General features: G+C 35.8%; 1 protein-coding gene across 2 annotated transcripts in view; it reads right to left on the reverse strand.

Annotated features, from left to right (window-relative positions):
- shprh (SNF2 histone linker PHD RING helicase) overlaps window positions 1–17,889 on the reverse strand; it is a 54,899-nt gene that overhangs the window by 11,601 nt on the left and 25,409 nt on the right. For both annotated transcript variants that reach the window (XM_056476669.1, XM_056476668.1), the window contains exons 14-25: window positions 16,240–16,361; window positions 16,063–16,151; window positions 14,486–14,578; window positions 14,304–14,411; window positions 11,273–11,415; window positions 11,024–11,197; window positions 8,375–8,437; window positions 6,358–6,583; window positions 6,145–6,282; window positions 5,948–6,049; window positions 2,426–2,497; window positions 2,152–2,340 (exon numbers count right to left, since the gene is read on the reverse strand). In XM_056476669.1, coding sequence (XP_056332644.1) covers window positions 2,152–2,340; window positions 2,426–2,497; window positions 5,948–6,049; window positions 6,145–6,282; window positions 6,358–6,583; window positions 8,375–8,437; window positions 11,024–11,197; window positions 11,273–11,415; window positions 14,304–14,411; window positions 14,486–14,578; window positions 16,063–16,151; window positions 16,240–16,361 — 1,519 coding nt within the window. The remainder of the gene's footprint in view (window positions 1–2,151; window positions 2,341–2,425; window positions 2,498–5,947; window positions 6,050–6,144; window positions 6,283–6,357; window positions 6,584–8,374; window positions 8,438–11,023; window positions 11,198–11,272; window positions 11,416–14,303; window positions 14,412–14,485; window positions 14,579–16,062; window positions 16,152–16,239; window positions 16,362–17,889) is intronic.

Here is a 17,889-nt window from a genome sequence, read left to right on the forward strand (position 1 = left end):
TCAACTAATCGCTTTAAAAGCAACAGGTTTACTAACTTTAAGTGTAGTCAACTAATCGCTTTAAAAGCAATGGGGTAACTCACTTTTTAAAGTAAAGTCAACTAGTCACTTTAAAAGCAACAGGTTTACTCACTTTTTTAAAGTAAAGTCAACTAATCACTTTAAAAGCAACAGGTTTACTCACTTTTTTAAAGTAAAGTCAACTAATCACTTTAAAAGCAACAGGTTTACTCACTTTTTTAAAGTAAAATCAACTAATCACTTTAAAAGCAACAGGTTTACTAACTTTAAGTGTAGTCAACTAATCGCTTTAAAAGCAATGGGGTAACTCACTTTTTAAAGTAAAGTCAACTAATCACTTTAAAAGCAACAGATTTACTCACTTATTTTAAGTAAAGTCAACTTATCACATTAAAAGCAACAGGTTAACTGACTTTTTTAAAGTAAAGTCAACTAGTCACTTTAAAAGCAACAGGTTAACTCACTTTTTTAAAGTAAAGTCAACTAGTCACTTTAAAAGCAACAGGTTAACTCACTTTTTTAAAGTAAAGTCAACTAGTCACTTTAAAAGCAACAGGTTTACTCACTTTTTTTAAAGTAAAGTCAACTAATCGCTTTAAAAGCAACAGGTTTACTCACTTTAAGTGAAGTCAACTAATTGCTTTAAAAGCACCAGGTTTACTCACTTTTTAAAGTAAAGTCAACTAATCGCTTTAAAAGTATCTGGGTTACTTTAAGTGAAGTCAACTCGGTGCTTTAAAAGCACCGGGTTTACTCACTTTTTAAAGTAAAGTCAACTTATCGCTTTAAAAGCATCTGGGTTACTCACTTTTTAAAGTAAAGTCAACTAATCGCTTTATAAAAACGGGGTCTAGTCATTTATCTAAAGTAAACTCAACTAATCGCTTTTCACGGTATAGTTGTTAGTGATTGTCTTATTGAAGTTATTGTCTCTCAAAACAAAGAAGTTATTTTGAATTGCCTGCAACTGTTACTGCAAAAAGCAAATCCAATATACAAACACTTGCAACAGCAACACTACCACCTACTCCACCATTGTTGTGTGTTTGTTTGTGCTAGCTTTTAATTTACAACTTTCTAAACACATACATAACGTCATCCTTTTCAAAGGCTTTCGTTTTCTGGTGTTTACATGAACAAAACAATGGTGGCGTTTTCAAAAACGTCCACTTAGTGCGCTTTCACGCCTATAGATAGACTGTTTTATTCTGAAACGGGGATTAAAATGGTTACAGTGTTGCTTTTTGCTCTTGGTGCGGTTCGCTTTGACACAGCAAACTTTCTTAACGAGCCAAATAGTTAAAACAAGACACGTGCAAGTAAACTCCCCTCACATTGGTCAGCGTTTGGTTTATTTTCAGGGACTCCACTCAGCTGTGATATGTTGTTATTTTAATTTATGAGGATGAGAAATAACGAAAAGGTGCACATTCATTTTGAATAGACATAGTCATCATCAAATATAAATCAGAGTGGTAAGACGTTCTCATACATAGCCTCATTTCAATTGTCAAGGGTTGTGAAATATATATCGATTCTGTATCAGAAATTGAAGTAGCCAAAAAGTTAATGATATTATATATTTCTAATAGTTCAGAGCATGCTTTCACTTTCATATTCGACATAAAACACATTTTTACCAGTAAGAATGATAACTCTGCTCTTCATTCTCTCTTCTTATAACCACATTTATGCATATCTGATATATATATATATATATTACATATCCATGATACACTGTGATATAGGATGGTTTGTTAGTTTGTTGCATTGTATTGCTTTCTCACTACAATCAAACCGCTCTAGAGTTCGTTTCAACCGAGCCGAGACCACCTCATTCAGGCGATCTCGGACCAGTAGTTTTGGTGTGGATCAGAGTGCAAATGTGGTATTCACATGTACCCAAATGACCCGAGATAACCGGGGCAAACCCACTAGTTTATGAAACAAACATCTAGGTGTGAAAGCACCCTTAGAAAGATTGAAAGATCATTTTCAGATTAATGCATTTCCATCACAAAAATGCAGTTGTGATGTAAAACAACAGGCAAAACACATAACAAGTGTCCCGTTTTTTTGGCTGAAAATATTTCGTAAAGAGCCTCTAAATGAGCAGGAACTGCTTCTGACCTTCACAGGGATGTCCTGCCCCTGGTGGGTGTTTTGAGTGGTGAACACATACGAGATCTCTGCGTGTGAAGTGGTTTGTCGGCATATGGCACACTTTATAGCTCTCCGTCGATTGCCGATGCTGTATTGCTCCACAATGATGGCGATGCACTCGTTACAGAAACAGTGTCCACAGGTCAGTACGGCCCACTAGGAATACAAACACATGCATATGTTTAGGAGTAGGTATATACACATGTATACACTTGGCAAATTCATTTTGTTTCTATTTTACCTCCTGACCCAGCGGACGAGCACAGATTGGACATGGTTCTGGATTCAGACCACCAGTGGACTTATCCTGAGACTGAAACAAAGTAAACATCACCTTAAAAGTAAAATAGCTAAAATGCTGTTACTTCATATGCACAAAGTCACAACAGAGATTGGTTTACTATTGCATAATATTATACACACAAACTTTCGAATCAAACATATCACTAGACCTTTACAAGATAAAGCTGACCTGAATTGACCTTTTAAATGTGATGTTAAAATATACAACAAATTTTTTTAATTCCAATATTTTAAGTACATCCAGAAGATAAGTCTGAACATTTGATCATTGGATCAGGCCAGGATCAAAACACTTTTTTTAGTTTCAATCATTTTTTTAAAATACCCTTTGGTTTTTTATCATTCCTTCTTGTGAATAAAATGCTATACAGATAATAATATATACATGCACGCACGTACGCACGCACGCACATTTTAAAATTATAAATATCACAGATAAAGTTCCCCCAAATTGACATTTTAAATGTGATGTTTAAAGGTATACCAAGTGTAAATGTGTAAATTCCATGAGTGTAAAACCGGGGTGGACAATGGGCCAATCAGAGGACAAAACAAGCTGTGACGAGACTCACGAGCCATGCCCACCACATTTGCATGAGCGCCTACTTTAGGTCATTCATCCGGACCTGATGAGCAGCTACGTCATCAAGAGCATACCGACTTTTATCCTGCTCCGAGATCATAAAAAAAAGCTCTGAAATCATTAATATGCACGCCTCAGGCTGCGTTTGATGAGTCAAACGTTTTCTAGTGATACAACAGCGATAATTTTTCTCCCTTAGTTATTTTAAGCGTATATTTCACTTATTGTGTATGTGGGAGTTGCAGAGCCCCAAAACGTGAGCCCCAAATCGGTTACTGTGCGTTACTAGGCAACCACAGCACGAGACATGTTTCAAACTTACCTCAGGACGCAAAATGCAAGATTTACAGATTACGCATTTATTCATCTGCACTCTGAAGAGGCATAAGGTGTGCTTAGTTACATCTTTTGTTAATTTATTGTGTTTACTTTGAAATTTGATGAGTATGTTTCAACAAACACGTGTGCTGAATCGAGTCAAATCACTCAGCTCTACTGTCAAGTTTATGCAGAGGTTCATAATAATTCCTGGCTGTGTTTTCCTTGACTGTAGCTTCAAAATACATCTCTATCTGTCTCTTTTGTCAAGTTTAATTATATTTTAACCTTTATCCACATCAGATCTGGTGAGCAAAATAGGTTAACGTTACTCTGATGGGTTTATATTTGTCCGTGTTCAGCGTACATCATGCTGTGTGTGTGCCTGTAATAGCGGCACGTCAGCGGATTTCTTTAATATTTACGACACAAAATCTATAGACCATTTCAATGTGGTGATGCCATTGGCCCATGAACATTTCCTACTTATTATCAAACTATTTTAATAACTGTAACAAGAGGCAGTTTAATCATATCTCAATGTTAAAACAGCTGTCGTAAAGTTATTTATCAATATGTGAACCCTTTAGGATTCAATACAAATTCATTATTAAATGTAAAATCCTCTCTGATTTTAATATCTATTTTTATCAGTCCAGGAAATCGTGTCAACAGAACATGCCAGAAAAATATGATTTTCTTGTGTATTAAATGCTATATAAATCAGACTAATAATATATGCACGAATTTCTGAATATAGATGAGCAAAAAAAACAAGAAGGTCTGAACTATGCAAGTACTGCAAATGTGATTATTTCAGACAGTGAAGGAGAAGGAAAGTAATTTTGAGAAAACAACCTATAAATGAATGTATGGTGATTGAAGTCTGTAGACACAACAAAATAAACTGTAATAAAATGTTAAATAAATCAGTCAAATTATACAAGAACGGTCTAAAAACCTTCAAAATGTAAATGAGAGTAAGCAAGAAAAAAAGCTAGGTGTAAGTCAGTGCTTCTGAACCGGATTTGAACAAAATAATTGTGAGAAAATGGATTTTATATGCATTACAGTTAGTGCTTATTTTTAGCAATTTCCATCTGTAGATTTTGATTATAATACATATAAAATCCATTTTCTTAAAATTATTTTTATAGTGATAATGCATTTAAAATGTATATTTTAATCTTTTCTTTGCGAGTGTTTTGTTTATAGCATCTTAAACACTTAGTAATATTAAACAGTCTATTTTCAGACATCAGAAAGTGTGTGAAAACTGGACTCTGGGTAAACTGCTACTAAAAAGTTGAAAAATATATATACGGCCCTATCATACACCCGGCGCAATAAGATGCAAGACGTGTATGGCGTGATTTGTTGCTATTTTCAGTCCAGCGCAACCCTAATTTTTCCGTTTTGCACCACGTCCTTTAAATAGCAAATCCATTCGTGTCACTTTGTTGACTCATGGGTTTGCTGGTCTATAAAGGAGGTGTATTAAGGCGCATTGTTGGTGCGTTGCTATTTTGAGAAACTGAAATAGACGGCGCCATTGACCAAGTGAAAGCTGGTCTAAATTCCAGAACAGAGCACGTTAGTTATGTGCCTATGCAGGTCCAAACGCTTACACATTGCTTAATACACACAGGATGTACAGCAATACACAAATATTTTTACATATGAAAATAATAAAGGATTAAAATGTTACAAAAATTATGATTTTCTACATAAATATAAGTATAAAAACCTCCATGCCTTCTTCATGTCCGGGCTTTTTTTAGTTTATTCATGACAATTAGCATTTTTATTATAATGTTATTGTTATGAGCAGTATTATTTATTATATGTATAGGTATATTTGTTTTAATAAAAACAAGTTTAGATTTTGTCCACCTGTTGGGTTTTGGAGACAAATGTATCACCATATGGGGCATAAGAATAGAACGTGTGTTTGGATAAGTATGTTTTTTTTTTACCACACTTCATTATTATTGTTCATTTATTCATTTGCTGGAAATTAAAATTTAATTTAGAAATAGTTTTGAAACAAATCTTTGCGCTTAATAAGTGAAATTAAATATGTAGGCTAATGGATGTCTTCAGTGGAGTGCGTACAACACTGTTTCTTTATCTTCGTAAAGGAGTACAGAGTAAAAGTAAAGTAAAGCGAAAGTAAAGATGCTGAATGGAGGAGGCTCATTCTTTATCCTCGCGCTGCAGATGGTCTGTTTAACTGTTTTCTCGCTAGTGAAGCGTCCAGTTTTTCCACTTACAAAGTCCACCATGTAAATAGCAAATGCTCAATGAAGTGACGCCACTGCCTCTTTAAGGGAATGGAAGATAAGTCTCTGATTGTTTTAATGCACTTTATGCTCAAAACACACCTATAACTCATTAAGAGAATAAGCTCAACCTTGTTAGACCATGCACCGCTGCGCAAAGCGTATTTTTCTGTCATTAAAATAGCAAAAGTGGATTCGGACATGCTCTTAATGCTTTTATGCCATGCCCTTTAGACTTTGCGCCTAGATTGTTAAAATAGAGCCCATAAGGTTTTACCTTCTCCAGGTTTGTGAGATAGAGAAACTGCCCAAGCTTTTTTTGCAGCTGTGATTTGGCCACTGCCCTGTCATTGAGCAGCTTTATCCTGTTCTGCTCCACCTATTCACATGTAAGAAAGAGAAAAACAACATACTTCTCTTAATCTAAAAATAACTAATAGCATGACAGACTGAACACATTGTATCCTTGATCACCTCGTGAGGCTCAATTATATGCAGGACTTTGGGTTTGGGCTCATCAGGTAAGCGCACACGAAGCCTCTCGGTGGCCATTCCCAGCTCATCTATAGCAGATACATGGTCCCGCAGAGACATCCAGTACTCATGCAGAAGCTGAAAGAGAACAAACATCTCTATGAGGATGTTCAAACCAGTCCATCATCCATCATGCAAACCATAATGACAAACCTTGTATTCTTTCTTCCAGGACTCGAACAGCTCCATAAAGGAGTTTCCCTCCTCGATGAGGCCAGACTCCAAGCGGCGGACTTTAGCAAAGGACAGGATGGCTTTAAGGGCTCGTTCGGTCTCACTGGCGGCCCATAATCCTCTGCTGGTGGTGGGAAGCCTGTCGTCTACCAGCCCTTCCTCGTCTTCAATCATCTCCTCAAAGATGGCCGTCTGCCCTTTTACTCTGCCCAGAACACATTAAAGAAAAAAATCATCCTGTTAAAGGCAAAATCATTAACCCTCTTATGAAATTTTTGTTCTGTTAATAAAAAATATTGTGACAAAAGACTATCCAAGTTTTAGAAACAGCAAATATTAACTTGACTTCTAGTTGATCAATTGGTATCAGAAGTGGCTTATGAGAAAGGCAAAGGCCTCTAGATCAGCGTTTCCCAACCCTGTTCCTGGAGGCACACTAACAGTACATATTTTCAGTGTTTCTCTTATCTGACCCATTAACTTCAGGTTTTGTAGCCTCTTCTAATGTTCTGATGAGTTGATTCAGGTGTGTTTGATTAGGGAGAGGTTGAAAATGTGGACTGTTGGTGTGCCTTCAGGAACAGGGTTGGGAAACACTGCTCTAGATTACGCTTATTTTACAAAAAATATATAATCATAGAATTTTAATTATTTAATTAGGACAGTAACGTCTGACTTTGCTTAGACAAAAGTCTTGTCACTTAACAGAAATAATGTACAGTATAGAATATAAAGTCATGCTGGAGTGGAAAAAGAATGAATAGTGTATGATCATCAGGATTCTCTGGATTCATCTTCTATGCCTCCTCTTTCATCTTACCCCATACATGCTCAATAATGTTCATGTCTGGTGACTGGGCTGGCCAATGCTGGAGCACCTTGACCTTTTTTGCTTTCAGGAACTTTGATGTGGAGGCTGAAGTATGAGGAGCGCTATCCTGCTGAAGAATTTGCCCTCTCCTGTGGTTTGTAATGTAATGGGCAGCACAAATGTCTTGATACCTCAGGCTGTTGATGTTGCCATCCACTCTGCAGATCTCTCGCACGCCCCCATACTGAATGTAACCCCAAACCATGATTTTTCTTCACCAAACTTGACAGATTATGTGAGATTCTTGGGTTCATGTGGGTTCCAGTAGGTCTTCTGCAGTATTTGTGATGATTGGGATGCAGTTCAACAGATGATTTATCATAAAAAAAAAAAATTCTACCTTCTGCCACTTTTCCAAATGATCAACTAGAAGTCAAGTTATTATTTGTTGCTCTTACGACTGTGATCAACGACAAGACTTTAGTCAGGTAGTGTATATTGGTGGAAGGAACTTGTAATTTAATATTATTTTATTTCTTTTTGAGAAAGTCTTTCTTTTAGTTTGGCTGGAATAAAAGCAGTTTTTAAATGTTTTAAACAACATTTAAGTTAATATTAGCCCCCCTTTTTTATTGGCTACAGAACAAACAACTGTTGTCCAATGATTTACCTAATTAACCTGACTTGCCCACTTAACTTAATTAACCTAGTTAAGCCTTTAAATACTAGTACCTTGCAAAATAATTAGTAAAATGTTATGTCTACTGTTTGTTACTGTTATCAATGCAAAGACAAAAGAAATTAATTCTTTAATCTCTCATGTTTAACAATATGTTAATGGAATCTCTTCATTTAACAGCACTTGATAAAAATATTTATATTTTAAATATATTTACATTTTTTAAATAATAAAAATGTCACAGGAAGGCTATTCATTTTAATTTCAACTGTATTTATTTTGAAGCAATATCTCTGCCTAATTACTTTATCAACTTCTATAAAATATGTTATTTAAATTAAATTTCATCGTTGGATTCTACCATACTCAAAAATGCATTGATAAAATTAGACAGTTCTGTTAAACCTTATGTGATCTACAAAAGGTCAAAGTATAAAAGATTATAGTGGGAACAAAATGGTAAAAGGGCTTTAATTTGTAACAATCTAATGTGTTTTATAACTTACGTGTGTGAGAAAAGCTTTGACTCGTAGTCTGTGAAAAGTTCATCTGCTTTGCAAAACACACAGCTGTGGAACAATATAAAAAAAAAACAACATTTTATAATCAAAATGAACTGTTGCAATAGCGAAGTAGTAAAAAATACATAATTAAAATAGTCATTTACTGTGCAATTTATTAAACACAGGAAAGTCCAAACCAAAAAGCAATTATAACAGTTACCAAACATACGCTTTGCAAAAGAGCCATGTATTATTATTATTTAATGTGAATACATTAGACAGTAAAAAAAAAAAGTATTAAAAAATAAAATGAAGATTTTTTTCAAAAGCATTGGTGAAAAAATTATGAACATTATTGCTTCAAAATACACCACATCACATCTCTATCAGTCTCTTTAGTCGAGTTTAATTCTAGTTTAAATCTTCAGTTTCTCTGTCTGGCGGTTTAAATTAGATAGCCCACTCCCTCCATGCTAAAATAAACCTCTCCAGCACTTAAGGAAAAAATATTTAACAGGGCATCTACTCTGTTTGTTCAAATTTTTTTTGACAAATGAAGTATGATTATTTTGCCCATGTATATTTCAGAGTACATCATGTTGTGTGTGTGTGTGTGTGTGTGTGTGTGTGTGTGTGTGTGTGTGTGTGTGTGTGTGTGTGTTGAAAGAAAGAGAGAGAAAAAGCACTGAAAGCTGCGTCAGAGCTGAGCTCATTAATATTCACGACCATTCCAAATATGGTCAATAAAGACCTTCTGATTGCTATTATTAAGTAAGAAATAAGCATATAACACAATTTCTGAAGAATTACCATTTCTTTTTGAGCTTACCAAAGCTACATACCTACTATGTAGATAACAGTGAACAATTTAACTAATTGAACCAATGCACTATATGGCACCCTCAAAGGGGACCTATTAAGCAAAAATCATTTTTATAAGGGGTTTAAACACAGTTGTGTGGTGACAGTCTGTGAATATAACCCCATTCTAAAATGTAAAAAGGACATTTCATTGCTAATGGCTAACATGGGTTTTATCGAGAGAGTAGCTTAGAAAGGCTGATACATTCGGCACCATGTCTGGGTCCTTCAGAGGTGCACCCAGCTTGGTAAGTTCATAAACTCCTCCATAAGCTCATTCGGCGGTGCTTCCAACTGAGCCGGTCCCAGTTTGATGAGCTATTGTCCCATGTCGGCAGGAGGATTTCCCTTAGGGACATCAACAATCACGCCCCTACTCCAGCAAGCTCCTGATTGGTTAAAGCAGCACGAACGCCTGCCAGTGTTCAGATTTTTCAACTCGAGCAATTTGTGTGAATCACGTGTTAAGTGCGTCAAACTGCCGAAGCGCTCAGTTCTCTCAAATCCCGTCATTTGGGGCACCTCATTTGTGCAAATAGTGCCACAGGATCTTTAATTACGTCTTTGCATTGACTTAACATGTAAATCACTCATGCTTGACGCTTCATCCACGTCTGGTGTGAACGTACCATCAGACCAGGGGTGTCCAAACTTTTTGGGCCAGATGCAAAAAAAACCAGACACGCATTTATATATATATATATATATATATATATATATATATATATATATATATATAGAAAGACTTCCGTTTTTAAAATCTTGAATCTCCTCTGGGCAAATACAGTTGCAACACTCATCAGACACTCCTTTATAAATTCTCCTTCAGTAAAGGGTTTCCTGTGCTGTGCGATAAGCTGAGCTACCTCATAACTAGCCAGCATAGAGTTTTCTTGCACTTTATTAGCACGAAAAAAAACTGCTGTTGTTGAGCTGATAGGGCAGCTGCTAATTGTTTTACTTTTTTATCTCGTTCAGCACCAGTGTAAGAGCTGAAGGCCTGATGTTTTGTTTCATAATGTCTTTTAATATTATATTCCTTCATTACTGCAACTGATTCCTGACAAATTAAACAGACACATTTCCCACTGACCTGTGAAGAAATATTCTTTGCTCCAACGTGACTGAAATTTCCTGCACTTTACTGATTTTCCTTTTTCTTGGTTGCGCCATGGCTCGCCAAAACGTGGTTATCAATTATGTTTCCTTCAGTTTGGTCGTTTCGTTTAGTTTCATAACAGGAACCGATAGCGACACCCGGTGGTTATTTATTGAATTGCGTTAATTTTTGAATAGCAGGCCAGATTCTATTTATATTTATAAAAAGCCTCGCGGGCCGCCACAAAATTGATTGCGGGCCGCAGATGGCCCTCGGGCTGTAGTTTGGACACCCCTGCATCAGACACTTCTGTTGACATTTTCAGTTTGTCAGAGAAAACATTAGTCCTGTATTGAATCCGCCACTATGCTGCACAGGCATTAGTAGCTCCGCCCTCTTTTGAAAAGAGCACTATCTCATTTGAATTTAATGTGACAGTCACCAAAACAGTACAATTTGAAAGCCTAAAAGGGTCAGTTTAAAAGAGTTATAAAACATTATCTGAGTGGTATTTTGTGCTGAAACTTCACATACACACTCTAGAGACATCTTATAATTTGTCCCCTTAAAATAACAATAATAATACATGGCCACTTTTAAGAAGTATATGTTTGATACTTGTTATTGCTTATTAGTTTGGTCACACTGTTAGAAATGATGCATTTCACCTATAAATATTTAAAAGCTTTTACTTGTTCAGTGGCAGGCGAACAGGCCGCAGGTGGCAAAGTGTTGCCTCCTCGATGACCTGCTGAGATGGCGGCCCTTCCAGCTTCTTCACAGCATCCTGAACTGTTTTCTGTGATTTCACCAAATCGTCCATTTGAGTGCTGAGCAGAAACTGAAGACCCCGAGCGTCTCGAAACCTACGAATGAGACGTTCTGTCACATGGGATTTCTTTAGTATGAAAGGGTGATGTATTTATGGGATGCTGGATTACTTGTCTGCCAATGACAGCTTGTTGGCTTGTTGTTTATAACTGCATGTGAGCTCATTTTGAATGCGACTGACAAGCTCGTCATCCATGGAGTACTGAATGGCCTGCTGGATGACATCTAGCCACCACGGGGAGCGAAGGTTCACCTAGGATACAGTTTGCAGTTATTATACTTGGGGATGCATCGATATGGAATTTTTGACCAATATTGATAACTAGGCCCTCACAAAATCTACGCACGCAGAATTTCGCAGATTTTTAGCCCATCATTGATTGTTTATTTACTTGTGTAAATGTGTGTAAATTTATATTTATTCAGTTTTTTTATTATTTCAGTAATAATATTGACTAATATGAAAATGTTCAATTAATTTATTTACAATACAGTTTGTGCAGTAATATTTTCTGTCTTTTAGTAGAGATATTATATAAAAAAAACTGATTTGTTTACCAAATAAAGTGGATTTAATTGGATTTGCATGGTAAACATTAAATACACGTTAAAAAGGTATTACATTTTAGTATATTAAGGTTTTAGTTATGATACTCCCAAAATCATTCCGCAAAAATCTGCAGATTTCTAACAAAATTCTGCGCAGAAATTGCAAAAAATGTCCGCAGATTTCGTCTGGCCCTACCAATAACCAGACCGATATATATATATGGTCAGACAGAATCAGCGGATATTTTTTGTTATTTCTGCACAGAATTTTGTAAAAAATCTTTGGATTTATGTGGAATGATTTTGGCAGTATAATAACTAAAAACTTAATATATGAAATAAAAAATAATACCTTTAATTTACTTTAATGTTTACAATGCAAATCCAATTAGATCCACTTATTTGGTAAACAAAGTAAGTCATATATATGATCATCTTCAGCTTAACCTCGCGAAAACGGAAATGCTTGAAGTTTCTGCCAACCCGACTCTACACCATAACTTTTCAATCCAGATGGATGGGGCAACCATTACTGCATCCAAAATGGTAAAAAGCCTTGGAGTAACGATTGATGACCAACTAAACTTCTCTGACCACAATTCTAGAACTGCTCGATCTTGCAGATTCGCACTCTACAACATCAGAAAGGTCCGACCCTTCCTATCTGAACATACAGCTCAACTCATTGTTCAAGCTCTTGTTCTCTCCAAACTGGACTATTGCAACTCTCTACTAGCCGGGCTTCCAGCTAATTCTATCAAACCTCTTCAGCTGTTTCAGAACGCAGCAGCACGAGTGGTCTTTGATGAACCCAAAAGAGCACATGTCACTCCGCTACTCACCCGTTTGCACTGGCTGCCAGTTGCTGCCCGCATCAAATTCAAAGCTCTGATGTTTGCTTACAAAGCGACCTCTGGCTTTGCTCCTTCTTATCTGCTCTCACTTCTGCAGATATATGTGCCCTCCAGAAACTTGCGTTCTGTGAATGAACGTCGCCTCATGGTTCCATCCCTAAGAGGGAAGAAATCACTTTCCCGAACTCTCGCATTCAATCTGCCCAGTTGGTGGAATGAACTCCCTAACTACATCAGAACAGCAGAGTCACTTGCTGTCTTCAAGAAACGACTAAAAACTCAACTGTTTAGTCTCCACTTTCCTTCCTAATCTGTAACTGCCTCTCTGGCTATGCCACTAACTTTACTCTCTCTCTCAAAAAAAAAAAAACCTTACATTACTAATGTTTTGCTTCTTAGACTTTACACGCCTGAAACTTGTCTATAGCACTTGTTCACTGCTGCTCTTATAGTTGTGTAAATTGCTTCCTTGTCCTCATTTGTAAGTCGCTTTGGATAAAAGCGTCTGCTAAATGAATAAATGTAAATATATCTACTAAAAGATAATATTACTTTACAAACTGTATTGTAAATAAATAAAATGAACATTTTCATATTTGTCAACAATATGACTGAAATTAATTTAAACTTAAAGTGAATAAACATAAATTTACACACATTTACAGTAAATAAATGCTCAATGATGGGCTAAAAATCTGTGGAAATCTGCACGATCTGTAGATTCTGTGTGAGCCTACTGATATCCAATGTATTATCCAATAAATATACATTTTTTCTCAAATTTTTTCTGCATGATTACAACAACAGCCAAACAGATAGTGAACAATTGAAAATCTTAACTTCAGAAAAGTCTGAACTAATCTCTGAACTTTACTAATCAACTATTCTTTTCTATGACCAAATCTCTCCTATAAAAACATGCACAAAAGCATGCACATAAATTGAAAATCTATGCTCAGCCAAAAAAAAAGAAGTACAAGAATACAAATATAAAGGCAAATTTCATCAAATGTATTCATTAAAAGGCTATCACATATTATGATATACTTTGTGATAAACGTTTAATTTATAAATTCAACACATTTTGGAACATTGGTGTTGCCACATTTATATAATTTTTTTTCTTCTGTTTTTTTTGTACTTCCTATTTTATATAAATAAAATCTTTTGTCTGACAAAAAGAGAATAAATAAAGCAAATAAAGTCACTGAAAAGTACCCAAAATCCAAATAAGAGTAAAATAATAAAAGAAAGTGGCGTGCAGCAAGCATGTTAAGTGAATCAACCAGCATAAATAATACATAAATAATTAATCGACATAAATTAAAAATACATTAATCAGCCTCATTTTTTTAATGGGCCAATAATGAAAACATTAACAATAGGATTTATCTGATATTTCTGCCTGATCTCACGAGGAAATGTAAATATTTTACATTTTTTCAGTTTAGTGGCTAATTTGTACAAATTGATACAAGTTCTGTCGTACGAAAATGTACATTTTTAAAAAGGAGGTGTGGCACTAAACCCCACCCCTAAACCCAAACATCATTGGGTGATGAGCAAATCGTACTAAACTGAACGAATGAGATCGTACGATTTCATAAAAATTAGCAACTAAATCAAAAAGTTATAAATTGCCGTAAGATCGTGTTGGATATTTAGCTGCAGATATATTCCCTAATTATTTTACATAATAAAAACCACACAGCTAAAAATGTAATAACTGATCATCTACCTTGCGTCTTTGTTCTTTAATGTGCTGAAGAACAGGCTGCAGATTTTGATGTGCTTCAGAAACCTCAGAGTTCACTTTAGCCATGTAATGCTGCTTCAGCTGCTCTGCCTGGGATGAATGATGAGAAAACTGAGCAAATGTATCACAAATAACATATTTAAACCTGCAAGTGATTGATTAACCTCTTCTTTGAGACTGTCATCTCTCAGGGTTGGAGGAATCCCAGGGTGGTTTGCACTTAGAAGTTCCATTAGATTGTGGGTTGCATGAAGTCTCTGTGCACAATAAAAAAAAGTGCAACAAAATAAAAGCGCTGTATAGACAATATATTTTCTCAGGATGTAAAACAATTTTGTTCCATATTAACAGAAATATTTTAATTGAAACTAAAATAATTTTTTAAAATATATATTAAAGTGAAATGGGGCGACGCAGTGGCACAGTAGGTAGTGCTGTCGCCTCACAGCAAGAAGGTTGCTGGTTCGAGCCTCGGCTGGGTCAGTTGGCGTTTCTGTGTGGAGTTTGCATGTTCTCCCTGCGTTTGCATAGGTTTCCTCTGGGTGCTCCGGTTTCCCCCACAGTCCAAAGACATGAGCTATAGGTGGGCTAAATTGTCCTGAGTGTATGAGAGTGAATAATGGGTGTGTGGATGTTTCCCAGAGATGGGTTGCGGCTGGAAAGGCATCTGCTGCGTAAAAGCGTGCTGGATAAGTTGGCGGTTCATTCCACTGTGGCGACCCCAGATTAATAAAGGGACTAAGCCGAAAAGAAAATGAATGAATGAATGAATGAATGAATAAAGTAAAATAATATAAAAATTATATATGAACTTGAAAATTTGACTAAATAATTATACATTTATTTTTATTTGTTTATTTTTAGGACATCTTAAAGTTAAAGGCATATCCAATTTTATTATTAGATAATCTTATTAAAAAACACATTTTTAGGAACAAAAGATTATAGAAATTAGGCACTTCCTATTCGAACAAACTGTTCTGAAAAAAAGTTACAAATTAGATCCCAAAAAACGGAAAAATCTGATGTTTGCCGCAGTCTTGAAGAAGCGTTTTCTGATTTAGAAGTTTTGTAATTGAAATCTATGGATGCAAATAGATGCTGTATAATAGAATAAACACATAAATGTGTATGCTATGTTTTAGCCTAAATATGCTCTTAAATAACCTAAATAGCCTTAAATGAAAGAGTAATTTGAAATTTGAATTATTCATCCTATAATTTTCCTTCGGCTTAGTCCCTTTATTCATCAGCGGTAGCCACGGCGGGATGAACCACCAACTCAACCAGCATATGTTTTACACAGTGGATGCCCTTCCAGCCGCAACCCAGTACTGGGAAACACCCATACGCACTCACATGCACACATACACTACTGCCGGTTTATTTTATTCGATTCACCTGTAGCGCATGCTTGGACTGCGAGGGAAACCGGAGCACCCGGAAGAAACCCACACCATTTCGGGGAGAAAATGCAAACTCCACACAGAAATGCCAACTGATCCAACTGGGACTCGAACCAGTGACCTTCTTAATGTGAGTACTAACCACTGAGCCACCGTGATGCCCGAAATGTGAATCATTTCCCATAAATGTGTATGCTGTGTAGCCTCCCAATTCCTCACTAACTCAATCAGTGTCAGGAAAAAAAAACAATGGTTTCGCATGCATGCCTCAAAAAAAATTAATTGGTATTAAAATGAATTATCAATTGGTATAAAAATGAATTGGTATTATTTACCTGAAGGGAATCAGTTTTCAGTCTTGCTTTGTGTTCTTCAGATGATCGCAACACTTCCCTGTACATCTCTGCTGCATCTACAAACTCACCTGGGTGAGAACAGAAAACAGTTCATTAATGTCCACAGCAGCAAAGGGAGATGCAAATAAACACTGTAGATGTTCAGAAATGGATTACTTCTAATGATGTGGATTCCAGCCAGACCGTTAAGAGCACAGACCAGCTGCCTGTGCGCTTCTTCACACTCCACACGACATTTCTTCTGCAGCGACTTCAACAACTCTTCCATTGTCATTGTGCTTAAACACAAAACAAACTAATCAATTTCCATCCACCTATTTTTATGTGTATTTTGAATACACGCATAAAAAATGCTAAATGGAAATGCCAAGATGCTCACAAATTTTATAAATGCGCACACACACACACAAAAAAAACATATGCGTATAAGTTATTAGTAGGATAACCTTTTTGACCAATAAGAGAATATTTGGATAAACTACGATGAATACATTTACTGAATAAACTTCAGCATGCGCATCAAAAATGTGATTTTAATTTCACAAATCACATGACAATAAAAATTGAGTGTGATGGGATGGCATTAATTGATAGTTTTCAGTCACGTGTCCTGTGTGGAGACCTGCTGGGCAAAAAACCAATGGCCCTTAAAGGCAGCTAAGCCTGTGCAATTAATCGCAATTTGGTTTCGACTTCGATTTTGGCTTCCAACGACGATGAAAAAACATTAATCGAGATAAAATGATTATTGCGTTATATCCCGCCCCCTTTCCAGCAGTACGCATTCGTTTTCACCGCAAAACTCAGTTTAACATGACATTTAGTAAAAGGATGCACAGCCTCACACACACCATGTTGTCATCTTAAGGTGAGCGCCTAAATTGTCAAATACATGTGTCAAAACGTGGCACTTAGTGATCACTCACATTAACCCCTATTTGTTATGAAGAAATAACTGAACATAAAGGGTTTAGAATGTAACGGCATGTGAAAGTGAAAGTATGAACAGATCTGGAAGTATGATCAGGACTTTTTATAAGGATTTTTGCAGCTTTAATAAGAAACAAATCAAGTTTATTTCTTACAGCAAAGATGCTAAAAGCAGAGCATTTTATTAGTATATATTGTACTCCATTGTATTTATTTCCTTTGCATAATTGTGAGAACCTTTTGTCATTTTGCCCAATTCTGCTTCAGTATTAAGAATTGTAAAATTTAATAATCTTTGAAATGTATAGGTGTACTACCTTATTTACAAGGGGAAAAACTTTATATATATATATATATATATTAGTTCAAAAACTTTGATATTCTCACATCATAATTGTGATTACAATTATGACCAAAATAATCATGATTATAAACCATATATCGTGATAATAATCCAGCTACATTGGGATCTCCACAAAAACGCAGCACAAACCGGTCATATTTCCATATGATACAAGCTGTGAATATTTGGATGACATATCAACAGAACAGAACCGAGATCACAAACTGTAAATTGTGCCACTTGCGATCCATATACTGCACCCGAATCCGTTTCAGTTTCCGTTCCACCCGAATCAGTCAAAATATGTCATGTCCCTGTCAGAGCTCCAATTTGCCAATGTTTTTCATCTATCTTGTGGATATTCCTCTGTGATTCAGGCATTAATGATGGCGTAACAGCGCGTAAGTGTGTGCTTTTTATATTTGGTGTCAGTTTTTTTTTTATTAATGATTGCTGGTATGGAAAATCTATTCCTTCACTGCTATTTATACTTTGACTTTGCATTTCAATTTATACCTTAATTGAACTTAATC

This window comes from Danio aesculapii, chromosome 17, assembly GCF_903798145.1.
Source record: "Danio aesculapii chromosome 17, fDanAes4.1, whole genome shotgun sequence".
In the NCBI taxonomy this organism is placed as follows: domain Eukaryota; kingdom Metazoa; phylum Chordata; class Actinopteri; order Cypriniformes; family Danionidae; genus Danio; species Danio aesculapii.